Source organism: Odontesthes bonariensis, chromosome 1 (genome assembly GCF_027942865.1).
Source record: "Odontesthes bonariensis isolate fOdoBon6 chromosome 1, fOdoBon6.hap1, whole genome shotgun sequence".
Lineage (NCBI taxonomy): Eukaryota > Metazoa > Chordata > Actinopteri > Atheriniformes > Atherinopsidae > Odontesthes > Odontesthes bonariensis.
The window spans coordinates 39,187,667-39,208,346 of NC_134506.1; the positions used below are offsets into that span (position 1 = coordinate 39,187,667).

Here is a 20,680-nt window from a genome sequence, read left to right on the forward strand (position 1 = left end):
TAAATTCATAACTCTACAACATAAAAATTCATAAAAATTCATGTAGAATATAGCATATACTTTGTTGTCTACAGTAGTAGATCAACCCTCATCTTACATTGAAGCTCCCAGATCAAGGAAGTGACGTCGACGCAGCTTTAGCAGCAGAGAAGCTATTAGGCTTGTGTTGATAATAATAAACTCCTGGACTATGTACAAACTTCCAAATGCATCGTTTTGTGAGTACAGACCATATTTGTACTACTGTAGAAGTTTGGTGTCATGGCATGTGATTTTAGTGTGGTAATTTTGGAGATACTGCCAGGGTCCATTAGCGCTTGTACGAAGCTATTCGGGATAACTCAGTAACTCGGCTGATGTTCAGCCAATATCGAAAAAACTGCGGGTGGGCTACTTGGCTGGATATCACGGTTCAAATGACCCTAGGGTGAATCGACTCCGAACCATCACTTTACGTTCAGTTTGAGAAACTCTGGTAGTTTCAGTCATGATAATCCTAAGAGCTTGAATAAGGACAACCTACTTCTTATTAGCTAATACTCCCCACCAACTAGTTTAGAACTGAAGAAGCCTTTCAGGTGAAATGTCCTCAAGAATCAAGGTGATGTCCAGTTGCCCTTATTCAGGCTCTTAGGATTATGTACTTCTCTTACTGCCACACGTCTTTACATACATCTCCTGAGGGAAATCAATAACGGCGGTACTGATAACAGTGGAAACTTTTCCAGAATTGTATCCCGATGCTTGATTGGCCGCCTTTGTTGAGGTGTGGAAATGTTGCTCTCAGTTCAGATGACATCAGATGGCATGATAACCGTTTGGCCATCTGAGGTGATTGTTTTTTTTTTTCCGAAAGCATGACGTGTCTAACTGCCAATCATCATCAAACTTTAAAGCCAAATGCAAGCAATAAAGTTAAACAACTGAAATATTTATTAACTGAAGATTTTTTTTTTTTTTACAGCAAACTCTTATCACGACACAGTCTTTAAATGACAGGTAACCCTTTGAGTACAAGTATGTTGGCCACTCTGATCTAGAAAAGTAACAATGAGCAGACCTGGGATTTCTCCACTGATCATCTATTTAAAAACATGAACAAGCACATCAGGAACGAGAAAATCTGAAACTGGTCTTTCTTTTTGACAAGAAGAAAAACAATGCCTGGCTCTTTTTTCCCCCCCAGATTTTCTTTACATGTGTACATGGTTCCAGTCTGTAATTTTTCAGTTCAGATCAGACAAATATGTTAAGACAGGAAGGGGGTGGGTGGGTACAAAGTTGATGCAGTGAGTAGTCCATCCAAGCCCCTTGTCTGCTGGGTAGAATGGACACATGTTTGTGTTCATTACATTTCCAAAGTCTGCCTTTGTTGGGTTTTGGTGTGGGGACATTGATCAGAGATTCGTATTTACACACACAGAGACGCGTCAAACCCTAAAACAGTGAAAAGACTACTATGATAGATACTAAAAGGGTTAAGGCAAGAATAGAAAAATAAAGAAATAGTAAAAACAATAGAAATGTTGCTTCTCTCTCATATTCAGCTTACAACACTAAGATCCTAAGAACTTGTGGTAGTGAGAAATATTCACATAATCTTATTCTCTTTACAGTCCCCTTCCATTTACACAGTATTTACAGCAAAACAGCTTATCACACGAAAAGAAAAGTTTAGAGTCCACTAAAATTAACATGTTATCCATGAATACAATGATGATTAAAAAACTGTATAATTTTATATCGTCAGTATGTAAAACATTTACACAGACTTTCAAATGGTGTTTTACAGTAGTCGTATTTCAGATCAAATCAACCAATACAGCAGTCTGAAAAACCTTGTTTTCACTTAACTTTCTGTACAAATGTCTGCTTTTGATTGCTGTTAAACTTTGCTAGGTAGAGACACAATTTATATGCATAACTGACAGTTGAAGTTTTACAACGTGTAAAGTGAAGATGAAATCTTTTGAGAAATGTGCTGATGTGAGACAAAAGATGTGCTGAAAACAAAGGAGACACAAGTGCACTATGGCTGACAAAGACCTGAAGCATGCCACCCTCCCTTTCAGAGGCCAAACATCATGTTCACATTAGCTTGTGAAAGGACCAAAATGTTTTGGAATCCAGTGTGCAAAATAATGAAGGGAAATACAGTCAAATGAAAGAGAAAGTAACCCTCTTTGAATTCTAAGGCTTTATGGATAAGAACAGAAGTACCTCATATTCACAGCAACATTTGGCACATTGCACCATGTCGTTATCAATCTGAGACTAAAGCAAAATGCAGAAGCTGAACTGTCTGTTAAAAACATCTTGGGATTAAATAGCTTGTAGGACCATGTTTAGCCACAATAATTTGAATTAATCATTTCCTGTATGACGTTTTTCGTATCTCACATTGTTATGGAGGAATCTCGGCCCACTCTTCTCTCCAGCGCTGCTTCAGCTCATTGAGGTTTGCAGCATTGGTTTCTGCACAGCTCTCTGAAGATCCCACCACAGCACTTCAGTCAGGCTGAGGTCTGGACTTTGACTGGACCGTTGCAACACCTTGATTCTTCTCTTCTTCACACATTCTGCTGTAGATCTGCTGCTGTGTTTGGGATCTTTGTCCTGTTGATGAGCCAGTTTCAGCCCAGCTTTAGCTGTCGGACAGACGGCCTCACATCTGACTCTAGAACACTTTGGTATCCAGAGGAGTTCAAGGTGGACTCAGTGACTGCAGGGTGCCCAGGTCCTGTGGCTGCAGAACCAGCCCAGATCATCAGCCCTCCACCACCGTGCTTGACAGCTGGTATGAGGTGTTTGTGCTGATATGCTGTGTTTGGTTTCCTCCAAACGTGCTGCTGTCCATTATGAGCAAACATCTCCACTTTGGTCTGGTCTGTCCAAAGGACATTGTTCCAGAAGTCTTGTGGTTTGTTCAGATGCAGCTTTGCAAACCTAAGCTGTGCTGCCATGTTCTTTTTAGAGAGAAGAGGCTTTCTCCTGCAGCCCTTCCAAACAAACCATACTTGTTCAGTCTTTTTGTAACCGAGCTGTCATGGACTTTAATATTTAACATCCTAACTGAGGCCTGTAGAGTCTGAGATGTAGCTCTTGGTTTTTTTTACAGTGTCTCTGCACAGTCTGACCTTCAGTCGTAAAATCCGATCTCCTATTTCTACGTATGTTTTTTGTACATCGGGATAATTAACGAGACACAGCCTGAAAGCCTAGTTGTTCTTCACAGAAGATTTTTTGGCAAAACTAAGGAGAAAAATACCCTCATCGATATTCTATTTGTGTACGGACAGGTTCTTGGTCATCTGAGTTGTGGTTTGGAGTACACTTTTGCCTTTTGGCGCGGCTTCTAATGAGCCTTTTTCCCCACTTCCCCCTTCTATTAATAACTTTGGGAAAACACTTGACTTGCAAAGCTAGTTATCAGGATTAAAAAGGCAATTATAAATTTAAAATGAAATATTTGGACCAGACCTTTAATATTAAGTCACTTTCTGTGCAATTAAATTTTTTAGAATACACCTGTTAATGTTACCTAATCCACAATGCAGACCAAAAGCAGCACCAACATTTCAGTTACACGGATAATAAGTTGAAGCTGCAAAATATGCTATCTACGTTTGTCAAAATATTGAAATAGTAATGAATATTATAAATATTAATCATAGTAAAAATCTAACACAAAGCGTTTTGACACACTCAGTGGGGCGTAACTGTGTATAGTCACATGTCTGATGACATCACGTACACACAAACGGCAGATGATCAAACTACTCCTGACCAATGTATCAGGTGCATTTGATTACTTTTATTCCTAATTCCTATGAAAGCAGTAAAGGGAGCTTTTCACAAAATGTTTCTGTATTTTGGCTCAGTTTTTGTTAAAAGAATGATGACATGGAGTAATATGTCAAGTGTCGTTTTTCATCTGAGGTTGTATGTAAAACCTAAAAATTGAAGGAGTTTTTTTTTCCCCCAACTGTTTGAGGTCAGAAATGCATCCGAAAGCAAAAACTTGACAGTAAATAAAATTCAACTTGAAACAAGATGGCTCCAAATATTTTACACTATACAGTACAAGGGCGCCATTAAAGCTGGCCCCAATTTTGAGTAAAATGCATCTGTTTTCCATTAAAGCTAGATTGCAACCAACTCCTACTAAAGTGCACAAATAAAAAAAATAACATGATTCGAATCAACTACAAACAATGATCAGGTATTTAAGCAAAAATACGCCGGTGCTTTTGGAGACTTGTCCTGCTCTCACTGTCTGCAGTGAGTTCTCTGCAGACGTCTCACTTTTGGCTAAAGCAGAAGGTCCAACACTGAAGGTCTTCAGTGTTAACCGGGACTTTTAGAATTACAGTAACTGTATCTTTCAGTGGGCCGATGTCAGTCTCGTCTTCACGTAAAGTGGGAGGGGAGGCAGAATTTACAAAACCAAATGAAAGTTTCACTTTCACTGTGAGGGATTATCTCGAACTCTGGATGCTGTTTTTAATTTTGAAGCCGCAACTGTAATCTGTGTAATCCCTGATAGCAAACCGGAGTGGGCAGTGCAGAGTTGGAACCGGTTTGAAAAGAAGCACCATCTATCTGCTTAAAATGAGCTGAGAGAAGTTTACCGAACAACTTTTTTCACGGGAAGAGAAGGTGACGATGAAATATCAGATCTGTGCCATTATCAGCTAATCATATTGTAATCAGGCTTTACCATACCGCGTGCTTTTCAATGTCTGCTCACTAAGCTAAATATCCTCTGGTTAGTTGTGAGAAGAAGAAAACTATTTACTGCTGATACTGGCGAGAGGTGTGGGGGCAGCAGAGTAGCGTCAGAGCTGTGAACTGAAGGCGGAAAAGCACCGGACTCTCCAGCCGTAATAAGCCTGGCTGTCTGTAAACAGATTCAACATTTGGTGACCTCCCGGCATATTCAAATCCAGGCCCGCGTGACATGGCTTTAATTATCTTCACTGTCTTCAGCTTTCTTTTTTTTTTGTTTCTTGTCCCTCTGCCACGCTGTGTGCCATATGGAGCTGAGAAGAGGAGCTCTGGGAGACGCAGGGGAAGTCCAATCCACCACGAGCTGTGCAGATTTAATCAACAGCTCTGGCTGGTGCTTGTTGTGGCCTGCAGGAGCCTGTTGTGCAGCATCGCACTGCTTTTACACACCTTTGATAACACGATGGTTGTTAAATTTTAAGCGTCTGGTGGTCTTCCTCATCAGTGCTGAGGGAAAGTGTTAATGAATCGGAACAGGTATGCCCCAGTTCAGAGCCTCGACTCTGAAGGATGTGGTTTGCTTTGAGTTTGGCATTTCAAGGACCAGAGGACGGATGGCAGGTGAATGCAGGCAAGCCTAAAGCCTGATCATATAGAGGAAATTATCTGTGTAACTTTATAATGTTAAGATGCAGTGAAGGGGGAAAAAAATCACGTGGCAGATGTATGAAGATATTTTTGCTCTTTAATTATTTCCTACTGACTAGATAAAGCTGGAGCCGCCAGGCAAGTGGGAAGAAGTGCCAAAAAACCAAAGAGGGAATTCATGAATCTGGCAACCATAGAAAGGTGTGAAGGCGAGGGCTGTGATGGAGGAAGAGGTGGAAACAAATTAGTGGCAGTTGTGAGTCCTATCAGGAGCAGCTGAAAGAAAAAGAATCTGATAGGAATGTAGTCCACGCCGGGGCTCGAACATTATGAAATGATTTGCAGTAAGGACAAATGTTGACTTACCAGATTTGATGGTAAGATTTTAATCGGGGTTAAAGTAGGAACCATAAGGCTAAAAGAACATGAAAATGTCACCAACAAGAGCACTGGACTGGAAACTGCTCCCACATCATTTTAGTTGAAGGTAAAATGTTTAACATTCCAAGATTTTATTTCAACGTTACACTACCTGTCGATTCAGCGACACAAAACATTTGAAATGAAAGCATTCCTTTGTTACCACAACGATGAATGTTTTGTGACATTCTTTCCGTATGTGACAAGCAAGAGCCAACCTCTGGCCAGCTGTTTGTCTGTGACACCCGGGTCTGACTGCAGCAGGAAACATGACTGCGGCGTTCCCTTTATCAAAATGAATACTTCTAATACAAATTGAACCGAGTCAGTGTTCAAGACACTACACAAGTTTCCTCAAGACATTAAGTGAAAGGGCATCAAACACAAAGACACGTACACAACACAGTGACCGTGGTGAGAGTGACCGTGGCCTCACTTTCACTCACTCACTGTTCGTCGTCAGAGTTACGACATAAAAGCCTCAACTCCCAAACCCGAGTCCGTCCAGTGTGTTTTCTGCGCACACACCGTCATGCACATGTGCGTGCGTGCGCGCGAGTCTGTCTTATGAATCCTGGGGGAGAGTCGTCAGATGGTGGAGAGCGCGTGGCGGTCCCGTAGTGAAGGGGGGCGAGGAAGAGGAGGAGGAGGAAGAGGAGGAGGAGGAGGGCTTTAGTTGTTCTGAAGGCAGTCCAGATCCACCGAGCAGCAAACGTTCCCATTCTGAATGACAAAAACAACATTAAGTACAGTACATGGGGTACGTGTCATTATAGTCACAGAATAGATTTTAAAAGCCTGCTGATGGTTTACAAATCCCAGAACGGTTTAGGCAAAAATACATCTGTGATATGTTCAGAGAATATAAACCTAGCAGAGCTCTTAGATCCAAGGACTCAGGCCAGCTGGTCCAGTCCAGAGTCCAGACTAAACATGGAGAAGCAGCATTTAGCTGTTATGCTGCAAACAAGTGGAACAAACTGCCAGTGGAGATTAAACTTTCACCAAATGGAGACATTTTTAAATCCAGGTTAAAAACATTTCTTTTCTCATGTGTCTATGCATGAAATCTGTACAATATATTTTAATTTATTTAATTTATCTGGACTGTTGCTTGTTTTTAAATTAATTTATATTCTTTTATGTATTTTTAATGCTTCTTCCACTGCCTGCTGCAATGCTTTTATTTTATGTAAAGCACTTTGAATTGTTTTGAACATGAAATGTGCTATGCAAATAAATTTGATTTGATTTGATATAGAGGTTCAGAGCCTGGATCACAGGATTATCTGCTACACTTTTGTAAAGGAGCTGGATTTATTCATAAACGGGTCCAAAAACCTCATATGCAACGTGTCACGTGAAATTAAGAAGGAGAAAGTATGCTGGATAGGCTGAGTTTAGAGATGGAACATTTGAGTTAGCAGTTGAGGGAAAATGCTCTACTGACTGAATGCTGACTGTGATGTTATTCAACTTAGTGATTGTTTTAATTATTCGTTTATCCAAGTGGTAACACATTCATATGTGTGATGCAAAATGCTTAACAACAGAATAAGATGAAATAATTGGGACAAACGCAGGAAAAAAGATTCCTTAACATTTCACCTGAAAGTGTCGGCACACCTTTGGGGTGTAACTGACGAAGGCAGTTTCTCTTTTCCTTTAAAATCTAAACATGAGGTGCATGAACCAGGGAGGGTGCCTACCAGACAGACCTGTCATAACCATTTCAGGCACTTAAGATGTGAAAAAAAAGCCAGTCAGTGATTTAACATTAACTCTGAAAGACTGGTAACCTACCAGTGGGCGTTAAGATCGGAGTAATGCCAGATAATTGCTGCCTGGGTTTTATCAGAACATGTGCTGATAGGTTCTGTACAAGCTGTAACTGGCTGAATGCTTTCTTTTACACACCAAAGAGAAGACAAGAGTACAGTATGCAGAAAATGTAATCATCCACTTTTCTATGTCTGATGCAGTGAGAAACAGTCTGAATCTGGCAATTAGAACACTTATGTCACATTAGAAAGTTCGTTCAAGTTCCTTGATACTTTTATTCAAATGATTTCAAGTTCCCGGACAATTAGTTTGATTTCAGGTGTGAAACCTAGCAAGACAAGCACAAAGAGCCTTTTCTTTGTTCAGTCTGAGTTAATTTGCAACTTTGATTAGAGCTTTTTCTGCACGGCGCTGGGCCCTGACACCAGTGTGGGAGTTTTCAAAGTGTTGTCACATAATCTGACTTGCAGAAGGGAAGTTGCAGATTGGCCTGTAGTTAGGGGTGACAGAACAATCTATGGTATCTTTTTAAAGCAGTGGTTTAATTAAAGCTGCAGGAAAAAGTGCTTGTGAACAGCAAGTGATTAATTATTGTCAAACCTTCCCCTGGAAAACAGTTAAAACCTATTTTTGGCTTTTAAAAAGAAAAGAAAATTCTGGTTTAGTTCAACCTGTCAAAGTTCCCACTTGTTGTTTATTTAGCAGGGTGAAACAGCCATTTTCCCATGCATAAAGGATCTCCATCCATTCAGCCGTACATACGCACCAAAACGTTCCTGTTTGTTTGTGCCACAAAGCTAGTTCCAGCACATAACATTACTAATTACAGCTTTTTACTAGTATAGTATACAGAATGGTTTTCACTTGATTTAATGGAAGTGTAACATTTTCTCTTCAGGTCGCTGAACTTTCAGACTTTGTGTTACAACATCAGTCTTTTTGACAACGTTTTCAACCTTAGTTGGAAAAGTAGAACAGCAGCTGCAGAGACGCCACCAGTTTCTCCCGGTACACGGTATTTCAGGTTCGTCTTGATTTTTCTGCCTACATTCTGATTCAGCTCTTCATCCGCGTGCTTTCATCAAATAATTACAGGACACAATAAAACTGAAATGACTTGCGTGAATCTCCGTAATGTTCCACACAGAAATCTGCCCTTTAATTTAGCAGTTGAGCTTCCAGGTGAACAAACCAGCATGCATGGATGAATATACCAGTTGATTATTTCCATGTCGGTAAGTTCTGTGTTTTCTTTAGCAAAGGCTCGAAAACGAATATTTAAAAATTAGGGCTGGGCGAGTTAACTCGTTATTAACGCGTTAATTTGCTAATTATTTAACGCCGATAAATATCACTCATTAACGCAATTTTTTTAATCTTATTTTTTTATTATTTATTTTATTATTGTAAAAGTCTGTTGCTCACAGGCTTTTATTTTGTAAAAGTCTGTTGCTGTCTGCTGCGGAACCGGAAAAGAAAGTAATCGGCGGATCCATCAAACATGGAGAAGGGTACGGAACTTTTACTCTGCCATTTTCATTTTAAAGTTCTTCCAGACGGCGGAGTCGACAGAACCAAAGTCATCTGTAAACACTGCCAAGTTGAATTGTCTTCTCAGCGTAGTCGTTCCAGTCTAAAATATCACTTAAAGGCAAAACACACAACTGAAAGCAGCAAGTCATTCAAGGAAACAGACAGTGGAGCGAGGCTTCTACATAAAAACTACATAAAGATGCTGATGTTAAAAGTGTGTTTGCACAACAAATGTTATGCCACTTTCATTCATATGGCAGCACATTTAAAATAAAACTAAATGCTAAAAGCTATACACTACTTTTGGATTCATTTTTGGATTTTGCGTACAAATGCGATTAATCGTGATCAATCAGGGAAATCATGTGATTAATTAGATTAAGAATTTTAATCGTTGCCCAGCCCTATTAAAAATACAACATACATGATTGGATATCTCACTAGATCAGCAGGCATATAGAAATGTCTGTCTTGGGAAAGACAGAGTAATGTGGCCTTTATTTGTCGGAGGACAAACCTGCAGATACTCACATAATATCCTCAGTGGCCAGACTACCACGTATATAGAACATAGAAGAAGAAGAGTAACATTTTTCTCGAATGACATTGCTTTGCTGGTTGTATCAATGTTACAAATATTATTTTTTAAACCTAGAAAGACACGTTTGTTTCCTGATTCTCTACCTAAGAGGCAGACGTTTCCCGACGCTACAATAAACCACATTAATAAGAAGTGTGCCCCGTTGAAATAAACATGGAACTATTTATTCCTGTTTAAAAATGGACCACTGTTAGGCCTGTTTTTGCTTTGACCTACCTTACACTTGCAGGTGGTGCAGGGTGATTTGGGCATATGCCATGTGTCCCCGCTGAGGCGGGTGGTGCCTACGGGGTCCTTGCACGTCTGCCGGATGTCATATGACAGGTTGTCAGCCAGGCAGGGGTCTGTGACGCAGCGCGGGCAACACTCGCCCTCCGCCACCGCCGTGTACTCGCACATCAACATGGGACAAACCAGAGGCCAGCAGTCTACTTCCCCCTCCTGCAGAGGCACGAACCAAGGTAAAACAACAAATGTATAAGGATAAAATCAAAGCGAGAGCATTGTTATTGTGTGTGTGCAGTTACAGCTCACATCTTGAGTTAGAGAGCTGGTAATTATCTCAGCCTTCACACAAAGCTGAGCAACAGATCAGGGACGGGTATTTAAAACGGCCCAGCTCTGCGCTTCACTTCGATGAGAACAAAGCTGTTTTAACATAAAGGACCGCTTCACTTTCTGTTGAGAAAACACATGTAGCCTCTCTGAGAGTTCCTTTGTTTCCGTGTACAAACCATGCAGCGGCACTGCTGACAGCCATAAAGCCAGGACGCTCCGCTGCGGTAGAGCGTGCGCCCGCTCTGGTCCAGACACTGACTGCTGGGCCTGTTGTCACATCCTGGGCAGCAGAACAGGTCCTCGTCTGGGTCTCCACAGTCGCAGAGTCGTCTCCTGCAATATGTCTGCCCGTCCTGCAAAACAGAGGTCCCTCACTTATCATCCCCAAAGCCATGGGAAGAATCGGTTCTACTGGAAATGTCCAGGTTTTCTTTATCATTTGTCAGAAAGCATTTAACAGCTGCTGTAACGGACAGCTTTTATCACTCCGGTTACAGTAATGAGAGTAGTGATTTGATCTTGTTTAAAGTCTTTGCCACTTAAAAAACGTGATTGAACATTAAATTCCCAAAGTTTGTGTCTTTTTATGTTGTGCAATAGAAATTATATCACATCTATTAATATAGATCAGTATTCCAAGGCTGTTCCGTGCTAAATCATCTCAGACATAGAGCTAATAAATTCTACCTGGCAGGTTAAGTGGTGGGTAAAGTTTTTTTTTTGTTTGTTTTTCCATGTCATAAAGAGATAACCTTGAGATTTTGTTTTTGGATATTTTCTTAATCCTGGGTGAGGTATGCAGTCTGACTTCTCTTGTTAACACAAGGAGCCATTTTGAAAGACTCCTCAACAAATCCATGAAGGTTTTTAATAAGCTGCTGCTAATTTCAATTTTCAAACAGCCAATGATTATAGCTGTGGGTGAAGCATGGGTGTGTTAGAAGTTTGGCATCCGGGCTGGAATGCACAGTCGCATGCAGTGAATTTCAACCATTCTCCAACCCTATACCTGGAGAAAAGTTTATGGTCCGTTTTACGAAGCAAAGCCAGCACTGTCTAGCCCCGGGACGATTTTGTTATAGAGATGTAAAAATGTTACATTAAAATGGCTGCAAGGAAATGGATGACAACCATAAAACCACTGTGAATGCCATTAAAAGGACAATACAAAGCCGGTGTTTTATCAGTGCATTTTGTCCGGCTACAGTAATGGCTGGGTTCTGTTGTGTTGGTTCTGATGGCCTCGGCCCTTGGCTTGCTGGGGAAAAACTGGCAGGATACATTTACAACAGCGGACCGTTTATTTTAATGCCAGCAGTAAGATCGGGCCTGCATATCAATGCAACACCAACACGGCTGCTTTTTTATGACAATTTATAATGAATTGGATACGTGTGAGTCAGTCAGTGGGGTTACTGAAAGGATCGGATAATTGGCTAAATAACAATAAGAATGAGTTGAGCAAGGGTAATTATCCTTGGATATATGGCGGTGAATGAATTGGATCAAACTCAGGCATTCGAGAAAATGGCGAACGAAGAGCCAGATGAAGCTACGTCCCTCTACATTTGGTCTGTGATGAGCTGCTTGTTGCACAAACGTGATGCACAACGGAGCATTCTCCATCGCGTTGTGTGTTTCTTTCTAATGGCGACAACAATTGTTATATCGTCTCTTCCGACTTCCGGTTCCCAACCCCGGGAAAAAATATCGAGCATGCGCAGAACCCAAAGTCTAATTTACCACGTGCTTCACCCGTCTGAAAACACGTTTAATTTGACTTTCAACCGAGTTATCTCGGGGTCTTAATCCGATCGCGAGTAACTCGATTTGATCCAATTTCTTGTCAGATTAAGGTGTCTACATGAACTCAAAGCAATACTATGTAACATTTCTACCTTAAAATAACAGCTTGAAAAAAATTGTGCGGCTAGAATGAGTTTTAATATTACGATTGGCCTGTTTCCTATGCCCTTCGGGGGTCTGAGTTGGAAAAACTGCGCTATTTAACTTTGCTGGACCGGCCCGGGAGCTGAGCGGAAGTACTTCGACTTGCTTTCTGGCACACCTACCGCAAAAACAAATAGACCCCTCTCACGCTCCCAGGTACATTTGATTACTCTTACCTTCTCGGTCGACATAGCTTGCACCTTCTGACTCCTCGCCGGTTCGTCAACAAACGTGAAACGTGAAAGTGAAAGGGTGTTGTATTTACGACAGTGTAACCGTACATTACCTCCAAGCCTGTAGGGGGAGCTCCATAGTGGGCTTTTTGAGAAGTTACATTGTATTACTTTAATAACTCAATCTTATTGTAATTTAGCCAATTATCCGATCCTTTCAGTGCCATGTAACCCCACTGACTTATTTCTAATCAACAGGTATGGTTGTTTCCTCAGCACTCTCATGAAAGGGGCATTTCTGCTTAAGTATTTTATCTTTAAAGGAGCCCTTTGTTCTTCATGGTAAAACTTTTCTAAAATCCACTCATCACCCTGTTCAGTTTCAAGTTACCTTCACAACTTTAAGACATATCAAGATCATTTCTCTGTCTTATTTTGCTGCATCTGTGAGACCAGAAGATTTCACACTGACAGAAAGAATGAGAAGCAGCACCGGTTTGGATGTTGAGCTTCTCCTGAACTCTTACACTGAATGTGAGCACAGTGCCTCACTGTCTGCTCTCTCTGCTATCTTTGGCAGCTATTTCTTCACCATGAAAGCTCTTGTATCCAATTTTTATTTGCAGCTGAAATATAATGAATTTTTAATGCTGGATTCCATGCTTTAAACTTGTAGCAAAATTTATTTTTCATGTTTCCATACTCAGTCTAATACTTTTATTAGACTGAGTAAAATCCAGCAATGGGTTAACTGATAAGACATCACGCCGCTGTAAGTTTGCCAACTTTAAATAATACACTGTTACATTATACCTATAGTATTTATAGACTTTTATTAATTTTATAAATTATGTTGAAGCGATATCTATTATGAGCTCTGGAATTTGCCTTAGTTTAATCACATTATTTAACAAGTCGACTTAAATGAATTTTGGACTTTCATGGTCTGATGAGACTCATTGGAAACCAAACTCTGTCATTTCAGTCCAAATAACCCTGTTGCAACTTCATATTCATCTCACTCACTGAGTCTTTCCTTCCCAAAGACAAATGTGATCAATATCTTGCTTTCCCGCAGCCACAGTGCTCGACCTGAGCAAAGAACTGAGTCATTAGGCTGTCACAGATATTTGTCAGAATGTAAAGAGAAACGGATGGGAGTGCTGAAGTCAGAAGGATCAGGAGGATATTGCTTAAATCAATCGCTGACTGTCAGTTATACTGTATTTAGGTCAGGACTGACATTAATGAGACACTATATTTATATTCTTTATGCTTCCAGCTGTGATAGCATTCTAATCACCCAGAGATGTGTGAACATTACTACGGCAAAGTCTGGCAACGGGATGGAAATAACAGCATTTATACCAGTTTATTTTAGGCATTCATTATGTTTTACAGAACAGTGTTACACCTGCTCTCAATCATTTGATAAGAATACAGTGTATGAGGTAGCCTATCATTACCAAATGATTTGGCTAAATTGTTGGTTTGTTGTCGGGATAATTGTTTCTAACAATATTGCTGTGTTCTCTGGATTAAAGGTTTTATACTGAGGTAATCAGATCAGGAGTTGTCATTGTTGAAGTCAGATTCACTGAAATCTCCCCCATCAGTTCCCATTCTGGAGCGAACCACCAACAAGAGAACAAGACAATTCACATTCATGACATTGCTGCTTCTTTTCTTTTTTTTTACCCTCTCTTATATTCCTAACACCATATAGTGCAACAATATTAGCAAACATTATTTGCCTCAAAGTTCAGAAGGAAAACAACAAACGGTTCCAACCCCCAAAGGTCAGAACACTGAAGGAAACTACAAAGCTGTGAAAAAAAAGCGTAATCCTTTAAGAAAGGGGATTATTCTTGTTAAATTAAATAAGAGGAGCAACATTAGAGAAAAAAAAGGAATTTCTGCGTTTCATATCTTCTATCAGTGCATCTCCCACTTTGCTCCATTCCCACTTTCAGACTCTTTCTTTTTTTTCTTCATTGTTTATTTATCCATTTCTGAGCCTTCGTGTTTTCTTCTTATGAAGTCAGGCGAGTCATTTCTCAGGATGTAACTATTTTGATGCGTTTTCATGAAGACTATAAAGGCAGTCATTAAACCAGCTGGATGCCCCAGTTTTCTGGAATTTCACATGTATTCTTTGCAGTTACAATTGGTTTAATGCAGTTTTTGTAAAAGACGGATTGGTGGTGGTTGTTTGACGTGTACACTGAACCTAAATACTGTATATCTAATCAGAATCTAATTGCAAACATAAAGTTGGCAGGTTAGTATGAAATGTTTTCACTAAAATTGTTCATTAATGACTTATTTAGAACAAGTTGTAGAAAAGAAACACTCAGTTAACACCCCTTACTGTGTGTGTGTGTGTGTGTGTGTTTGTGTGTGTGTTTGTGTGTGTGTTTGTGTGTGTGTGTCTCCTCTACCTTGCAGGAGCATATAGCGCAGCGGTCAAAGCTGGGTTTCCAGTCGTCTCCGTTGCGTCTGAGTCCTTCTTCCTGAGGGCAGTCGCCGCTGCAGCCGGGCCCAGATGTGCACACACAGTCGTAGCCTCCCGGGAGGTTCACACACACACTGTCATTCCAGCAGGTGTGTGTCTGTAGATTGCACTCATCAATGTCTGGAACACAGAGAGTAAGCCCAAGTAAATTAAATGCTTTCATGCTGGTGTATGAAAGTATTGGGAACTTGTTTTTCAGGGCCATCATGCCCTATATGAATGTAATTGTAACTCGGTTAGCTTTCCTAAGCTTATCCCATTTATCCATCTGCGCCTCCTCTTTTCCTCTGTCCTGCCTGTGATGTGGAAATCAATCTTGGTAAAATATTGTGAAACATGTCTCATTTCCAAAAATGAACCTGGAGGCTTGCAGGAGGAGCTAAAGTGAGGATCCACCAGTGTATCCTTTACAGAAGGGGGGATAACATGCCTACTTTATAAACTGAATTAATTCTATACATGGTCTTAAACGCCTTTAAATCTCAGCGGACAGGAAAGATGAAAAACGGTGGTATCGTGCTATAAAACAAAGGTCAGACGATGCAGTTCTGGAACGTCATATTTAATTGATGCCAGCTTAAAATGGCGCCCAGCTCAGTTTGTCAAATACCTGTTAAAATACCTCACTTCCTCCACTCACATCTCAGGAGAGACTGATTAAGATGTGGAGTCGACGATGTGCGACTTAGGATAAGTGGCAAGACAACTGACATCAATGAGAAGTGGAAGTTTTAAAGTTACAGCATTAAATAAGAAGAGCAAAGGTGGACTGCATGGGTTAAGGTTCCAATTCTGCACATTTTGAGGCAACTTTTAAGAGGAAAGATGTGTTTCTGTTACTTTGTGGTAGATATAGTGGACATTTACTAAATAATTATTTCAAATGTATCCACATTGTGAGGCTTAATTTGTAAATCTTTGCTATGCACGGATGAAATATCTCCACTCAATCACTCAAACTAAGGCCAGCTCTGTTCTTGTGGAGACTTGAACTTATTTGAACCAATTCATAAAAATAAATAGTTTAGTGCTACTTCTCTGTATGGCATAACTGACACGCTGCTCCACAGTCCAGTTTAAAAGACGTTCCAGACGCATGCAGACTTGTTCGCCCTGCTGCCGTCTGGTAAACGCTGCAGAAGTATCTGCTGCCATATCAGTCGACAACAGAACAGCTTCCCCCTCAGGCTGTGACACTTTGGAATTCAGCCTCTATACTTTTATATATCTAACGTGATCACTTGTTAACACTTGCATAACTTTTTTTTTTTTTTGTCCATAGCAGTTTTAATCGACAGCAACTTAATTTAAATTGATCTTGTAGGTAATATGTGGACATGCTGTTTATATTTCGGGTTTTCGATTACAAATCTGCTGTCTTGGTCATTCGTTTTACATGTTTTAAGGGATACCAGATTCTGCTTTTATCATGAATAAATTAAATAAGGTCTTACTTTGCACCTCCTCTCTGTATATATGGGTTATGCTTTGCATACATTCTAGCCTCTTAGCTTCAGTCACATCAGTTGCAGCTTATTTATATTCCCCAAGTCAGCTGAATCATCAGAGGCCCAGCTCACTCAGCTCCTTATTCACTCCCCCCCCGCTCCCGTCAGACCAAAAGAACCAACCTACGTGGAGAGGGTGGATGGCATTTTCATCTACTTTTCACAGGCACCAGGGTATCAAAAGTCCATGCTTACCTTTCAACAAGTCATGGTATTTAACTCTCTTTATCCTCGCTAAATGTGAGCTGTTCTGAGAGGAAAAAGACCAAAGTCCTTCTCACAGCAGCTCTGCTCTCCCCTGCCAGCAGGTGCTGCCTACAGATATTGATCACAGCCACGTGACAAAGACGGCACGCCACTAGTGTTGCATGAACAAAGGCCCCAGCGGGAAAAACTGAAATCACACAATATAAAACTGAGTTTTGGTTGTCTTTGTTGAGCTCAACATGTTAGCAAGTCACTTTTCTTTCAACATATCACGCGTGTTGTTGGTTTTTCACACCTCCATCTTCCCTTTTAATACTCTACACCTAAATCTGCTTAAGCATTTCCATCAGGCAATCCTGATTCTAATCTTCTATCCACTAACCATTTCAGCACTCGTCGGACTTGTATCAGCTTTCAACTCTCTAAGCTGTACTTTGTCATTTTCAGGAGGGCTTCTGCTTAATACTGTCGTAAAAAGCTTAAAGGGAACATTAAGGGGGACGGCTTTTTTCCCCTTTTGAAAGTTTATTTTTGAATTTCTAAAGCGACTGTTAACACAACACTCACACTTTGTTTTGAGTCATCTCAAAATATGTCTAATATAAGTGTTGAGATTTGTGGGGTTCTATCACATTCCGGTGGAGATTTACTCAACCTCCCCATCTTCATCTCCGCCCCTAACTTCACATTATGCCACATTCTAGCAATGTTCTGAACGTTAGCCTTTAAAAACACAGAGGAAGCACTGGTGTCTTTGGTGGTAATATCATTATCCAAGTCTGCCGTAAAGTGAACGGCACGGATCGCTGGTGTTTTTATGCTGACGTTACAGAAGCAGCCAGGTGAATTCTAAACAACAGATGTAGATAAGACCTTTAAATTGAATTCCCCACCAGCTTCCATGAGGAATAACTACCACTGCTGTTGTGTTTAGATTCGCACCTGTCTGTAACAAAGCATGGCAGAAAGGATTGACAGTTTTACATAGAAGAGATTATAGATTTGCATGAATTTGAGTGAAAATTTCACTCAAAACTTGAGTGAAGTTTTCCATTTTATAGCCTTCGCAAACAGTTAAAAATACAAAGGTCTTTATTTCTTACAGCAAGTGCTGTGGTCTGTGTTGGCGTTTGCCCTAAATTAACGGATTATATAAGTCAGGAACAGTGTAAAGTTTGCTATGTTTTCTCATTTGTCAATAAGGTGCTTTACTGCTTTCTATTCAGTACATCTAATAATATGTTTTGAAGTTGCTGTTAAAATGTGGCGTATAAATTAAAGTATATGTTTTGTACCTCCGGAAATGTTGCCCACTGTTTGAACCCCATACACTATCATTTTCTGTTCTCCTGCAAACCGTCTCGGAGTAAATGGAAAGCTTGGCAAATGCTTACTATCCCAGCTACAACAATACACTGACACTGCTGAACATGCACTCTAATTGGCTGCACTATCAATTCTTCGGGATACAGAGAGAGAGGAAAACGGCTCAGTCGAGAATTTATTGTGTCTGCGACACACTATTTGCATACACTACATGAAATCCCCACCAGCCAGTCAGACATACTGTACTATGCTGGTGAAGGATTAATACTCTTCATGCTACATTCACCACATTCAGCCACAAGCTGCTGCCTACAGATGAAGCATACTCTTACATGAAGGATGTGAATGGCAGCGTTGGAACCAAACACAAAAGCCCTTTGGAGAATCCAGCAGAGCAAAGGCAACCATATGTGAAACTTTCACACACCCAAATGTACTGTTACACATGAAAGCACTAATCCTTTGTAAGTACATGACAACACACAGGCATAAGCACACACACCCACAAAACAACTAAATCCTTCTGACAGATGTTGGTAATTAGACGGCATCAGAAAGCGCTGTTTTTGAGTATTTAAATTATATTTCTTTGCTTCCTCTAGGCACCCCATATGGAAAGGTCATGTACACCAGAGAAAGAGGGAAAATTATGCACAAACCCTGTCTTGCAGGAAGATGCTGGAAATTTACGGTGCGTCTCCATATTTATTCACAATCTGCTTATTAAAGCCACCTGTCTCCGCCTGAAGCATTAGACATAATGAACGTGGTTTGGGATGCAGCATGTGAGGCTTTTAATCAAAGCCATAAAGCAGAAGGACTGCTGTTTGCAGCTGCTCTGGCTCTCAACATAACATGCAGTGTAGGACAGTGCAACATAATGGCATGACTTGGATCATGGCATAGACACCTCAACACCCTGAACTGCATCAGATCACAGTGAGTGTTACGACCCACTTTTTAAAAAAATGTTTTACTCTGAATGCATCCCAGACAAGCCCCCATTTGTTTGCAAGGACAAAAGCATGGACACTGACAGGAAATCAGTAAAGTAAGGGTTGTGCTGGACTAGAATAACAAACTATAGCTGAAAGGGAGGGGTGTGCATTATGTGGTCCACTTTCACAGGTTAGTCTAGTGGGAACACTGCAAAGTTAAAGGAAGGAAAACACAGCACGACATGTTGTAATACTTACAGGGGTGCGTACACAATTAAAGCCTACTATATGTTTGTCCTTTTTAGGGCTGGGCGAGTTAACTCATTACTATCACGTTAACTTGTTAATTATTTAACGCCAATAAATATTTTATCGCACATTAACGCAGGTTTTATTATTGTAAAAGTCTGTTGCTCACAGGCTTTTGTTTTGTAAAATTATGTTACTGTCTGCTGCGGAACCAGAAAAGGAAGACCGTTTCAGGTGCTCCTCGGTCTGTGTGTGAAACTCACGGAGCTAACCGGCGCTACTTTCTGTTTTACTTGTTTCAACATAAAAGCACGTATTTCAAAATAAATTAAAAAAAATCTCCTGCATTTACAGCCAAGTTGAATTGTCTTCTCAGCGTAGTAGTTCCAGTCTAAAATATCACTTCAAGGCAAAACACACAACTGATAGCACCAAGTCATTAAAGGAAACAGACAGTGGAGCGAGGCTTCTACATAAAAACTACAGAAAGATGCTGATGTTAAAAGTGTTGTTGCACAACAAATGTTATGGCACTTTCATTCATATGGCAGCACATTTAAAATAAAACTAAATGCTAAAAGCTATACACTACTTTTGAATTCATTTTTGGATTTTGTGTACAAATGTGATTAATCGTGATTAATCAGGGAAATCATGTTAATAATTAGATTAAAAATTTTAATCGTTGCCCAGTGCTAGTCCTTTTATTACTTTTGTTGACAATATTTACCACCTATTTTACTTCCAACTGCTTAGGTTGCTGGGCCTTTATTGCCAATGGCATTGACTTGTAATATTCGCTAACAATGCCTTATTTTAAGGCCTCAAAATAAAAGTAAATAAGGAGAATAATGTCGTTTGGGCATTTGTTTTTTTGATAATTTGTCGACGACGCTGCATTTCTGTACATATTTTTCCACTCTTGGGGAAAAAACAAGGACGCAGACTTGAAATTTATGTGAAAAACTTGATGAACGACCCTCTCATACCAAATGGGGAAGTGCACTTCTTGTCACTGCAAAGATAAGACTTGCATACATTAATGCGTCACGCAGCAGGATGCCCTGAGAGCAGCACAGCCAGTTGCTCCGTGTGCCAAACACAAATTAGCACCAACATTACGATTAACCACTCAATTGAAAAACAACCTTCTACAGCTAGAAGCTCTTCTTACAGGATATGCAACTCTGAAACTAAACACCTACTTTGTATGCTTAATTATTTTCATTAACCCGTTACCATAATGCATTTTGAATCATGCCTTTATAAAAAAAACAAAAAACGTTAAAGTAATGCTTTTGGGCTGTTGATTTATGAAATTTAACCACTTTGCCAGATGCAATTATGTTCTATACAAATACTCATAAATATGCGGTCACAGTGCCTTCTTCTGTCTCACCAATTTAATCCCCTGTGCTTTTTCTTGCCAACGTGTTTGTACGCAACTGACTGATGCCGCTACTCTGCTTTGATCCGGCTTTAATACAAGATGGTACTTTATATTTGGTGTGATTCATGAGAGGCTCTTGGGGGGGTGGATACTG

General features: G+C 40.3%; 1 protein-coding gene across 1 annotated transcript in view; it reads right to left on the bottom strand.

The window, feature by feature from the left end:
- Window positions 1–910: 910 nt before the first annotated feature.
- Window positions 911–20,680, bottom strand: part of LOC142380820 (protein kinase C-binding protein NELL1-like) — a 298,110-nt gene continuing 278,340 nt past the window's right edge. The window contains exons 17-20 of the mRNA XM_075466741.1: window positions 14,835–15,028; window positions 10,447–10,623; window positions 9,929–10,153; window positions 911–6,519 (exon numbers count right to left, since the gene is read on the bottom strand). Coding sequence (XP_075322856.1) covers window positions 6,469–6,519; window positions 9,929–10,153; window positions 10,447–10,623; window positions 14,835–15,028 — 647 coding nt within the window. The 3' untranslated portion in view covers window positions 911–6,468. The remainder of the gene's footprint in view (window positions 6,520–9,928; window positions 10,154–10,446; window positions 10,624–14,834; window positions 15,029–20,680) is intronic.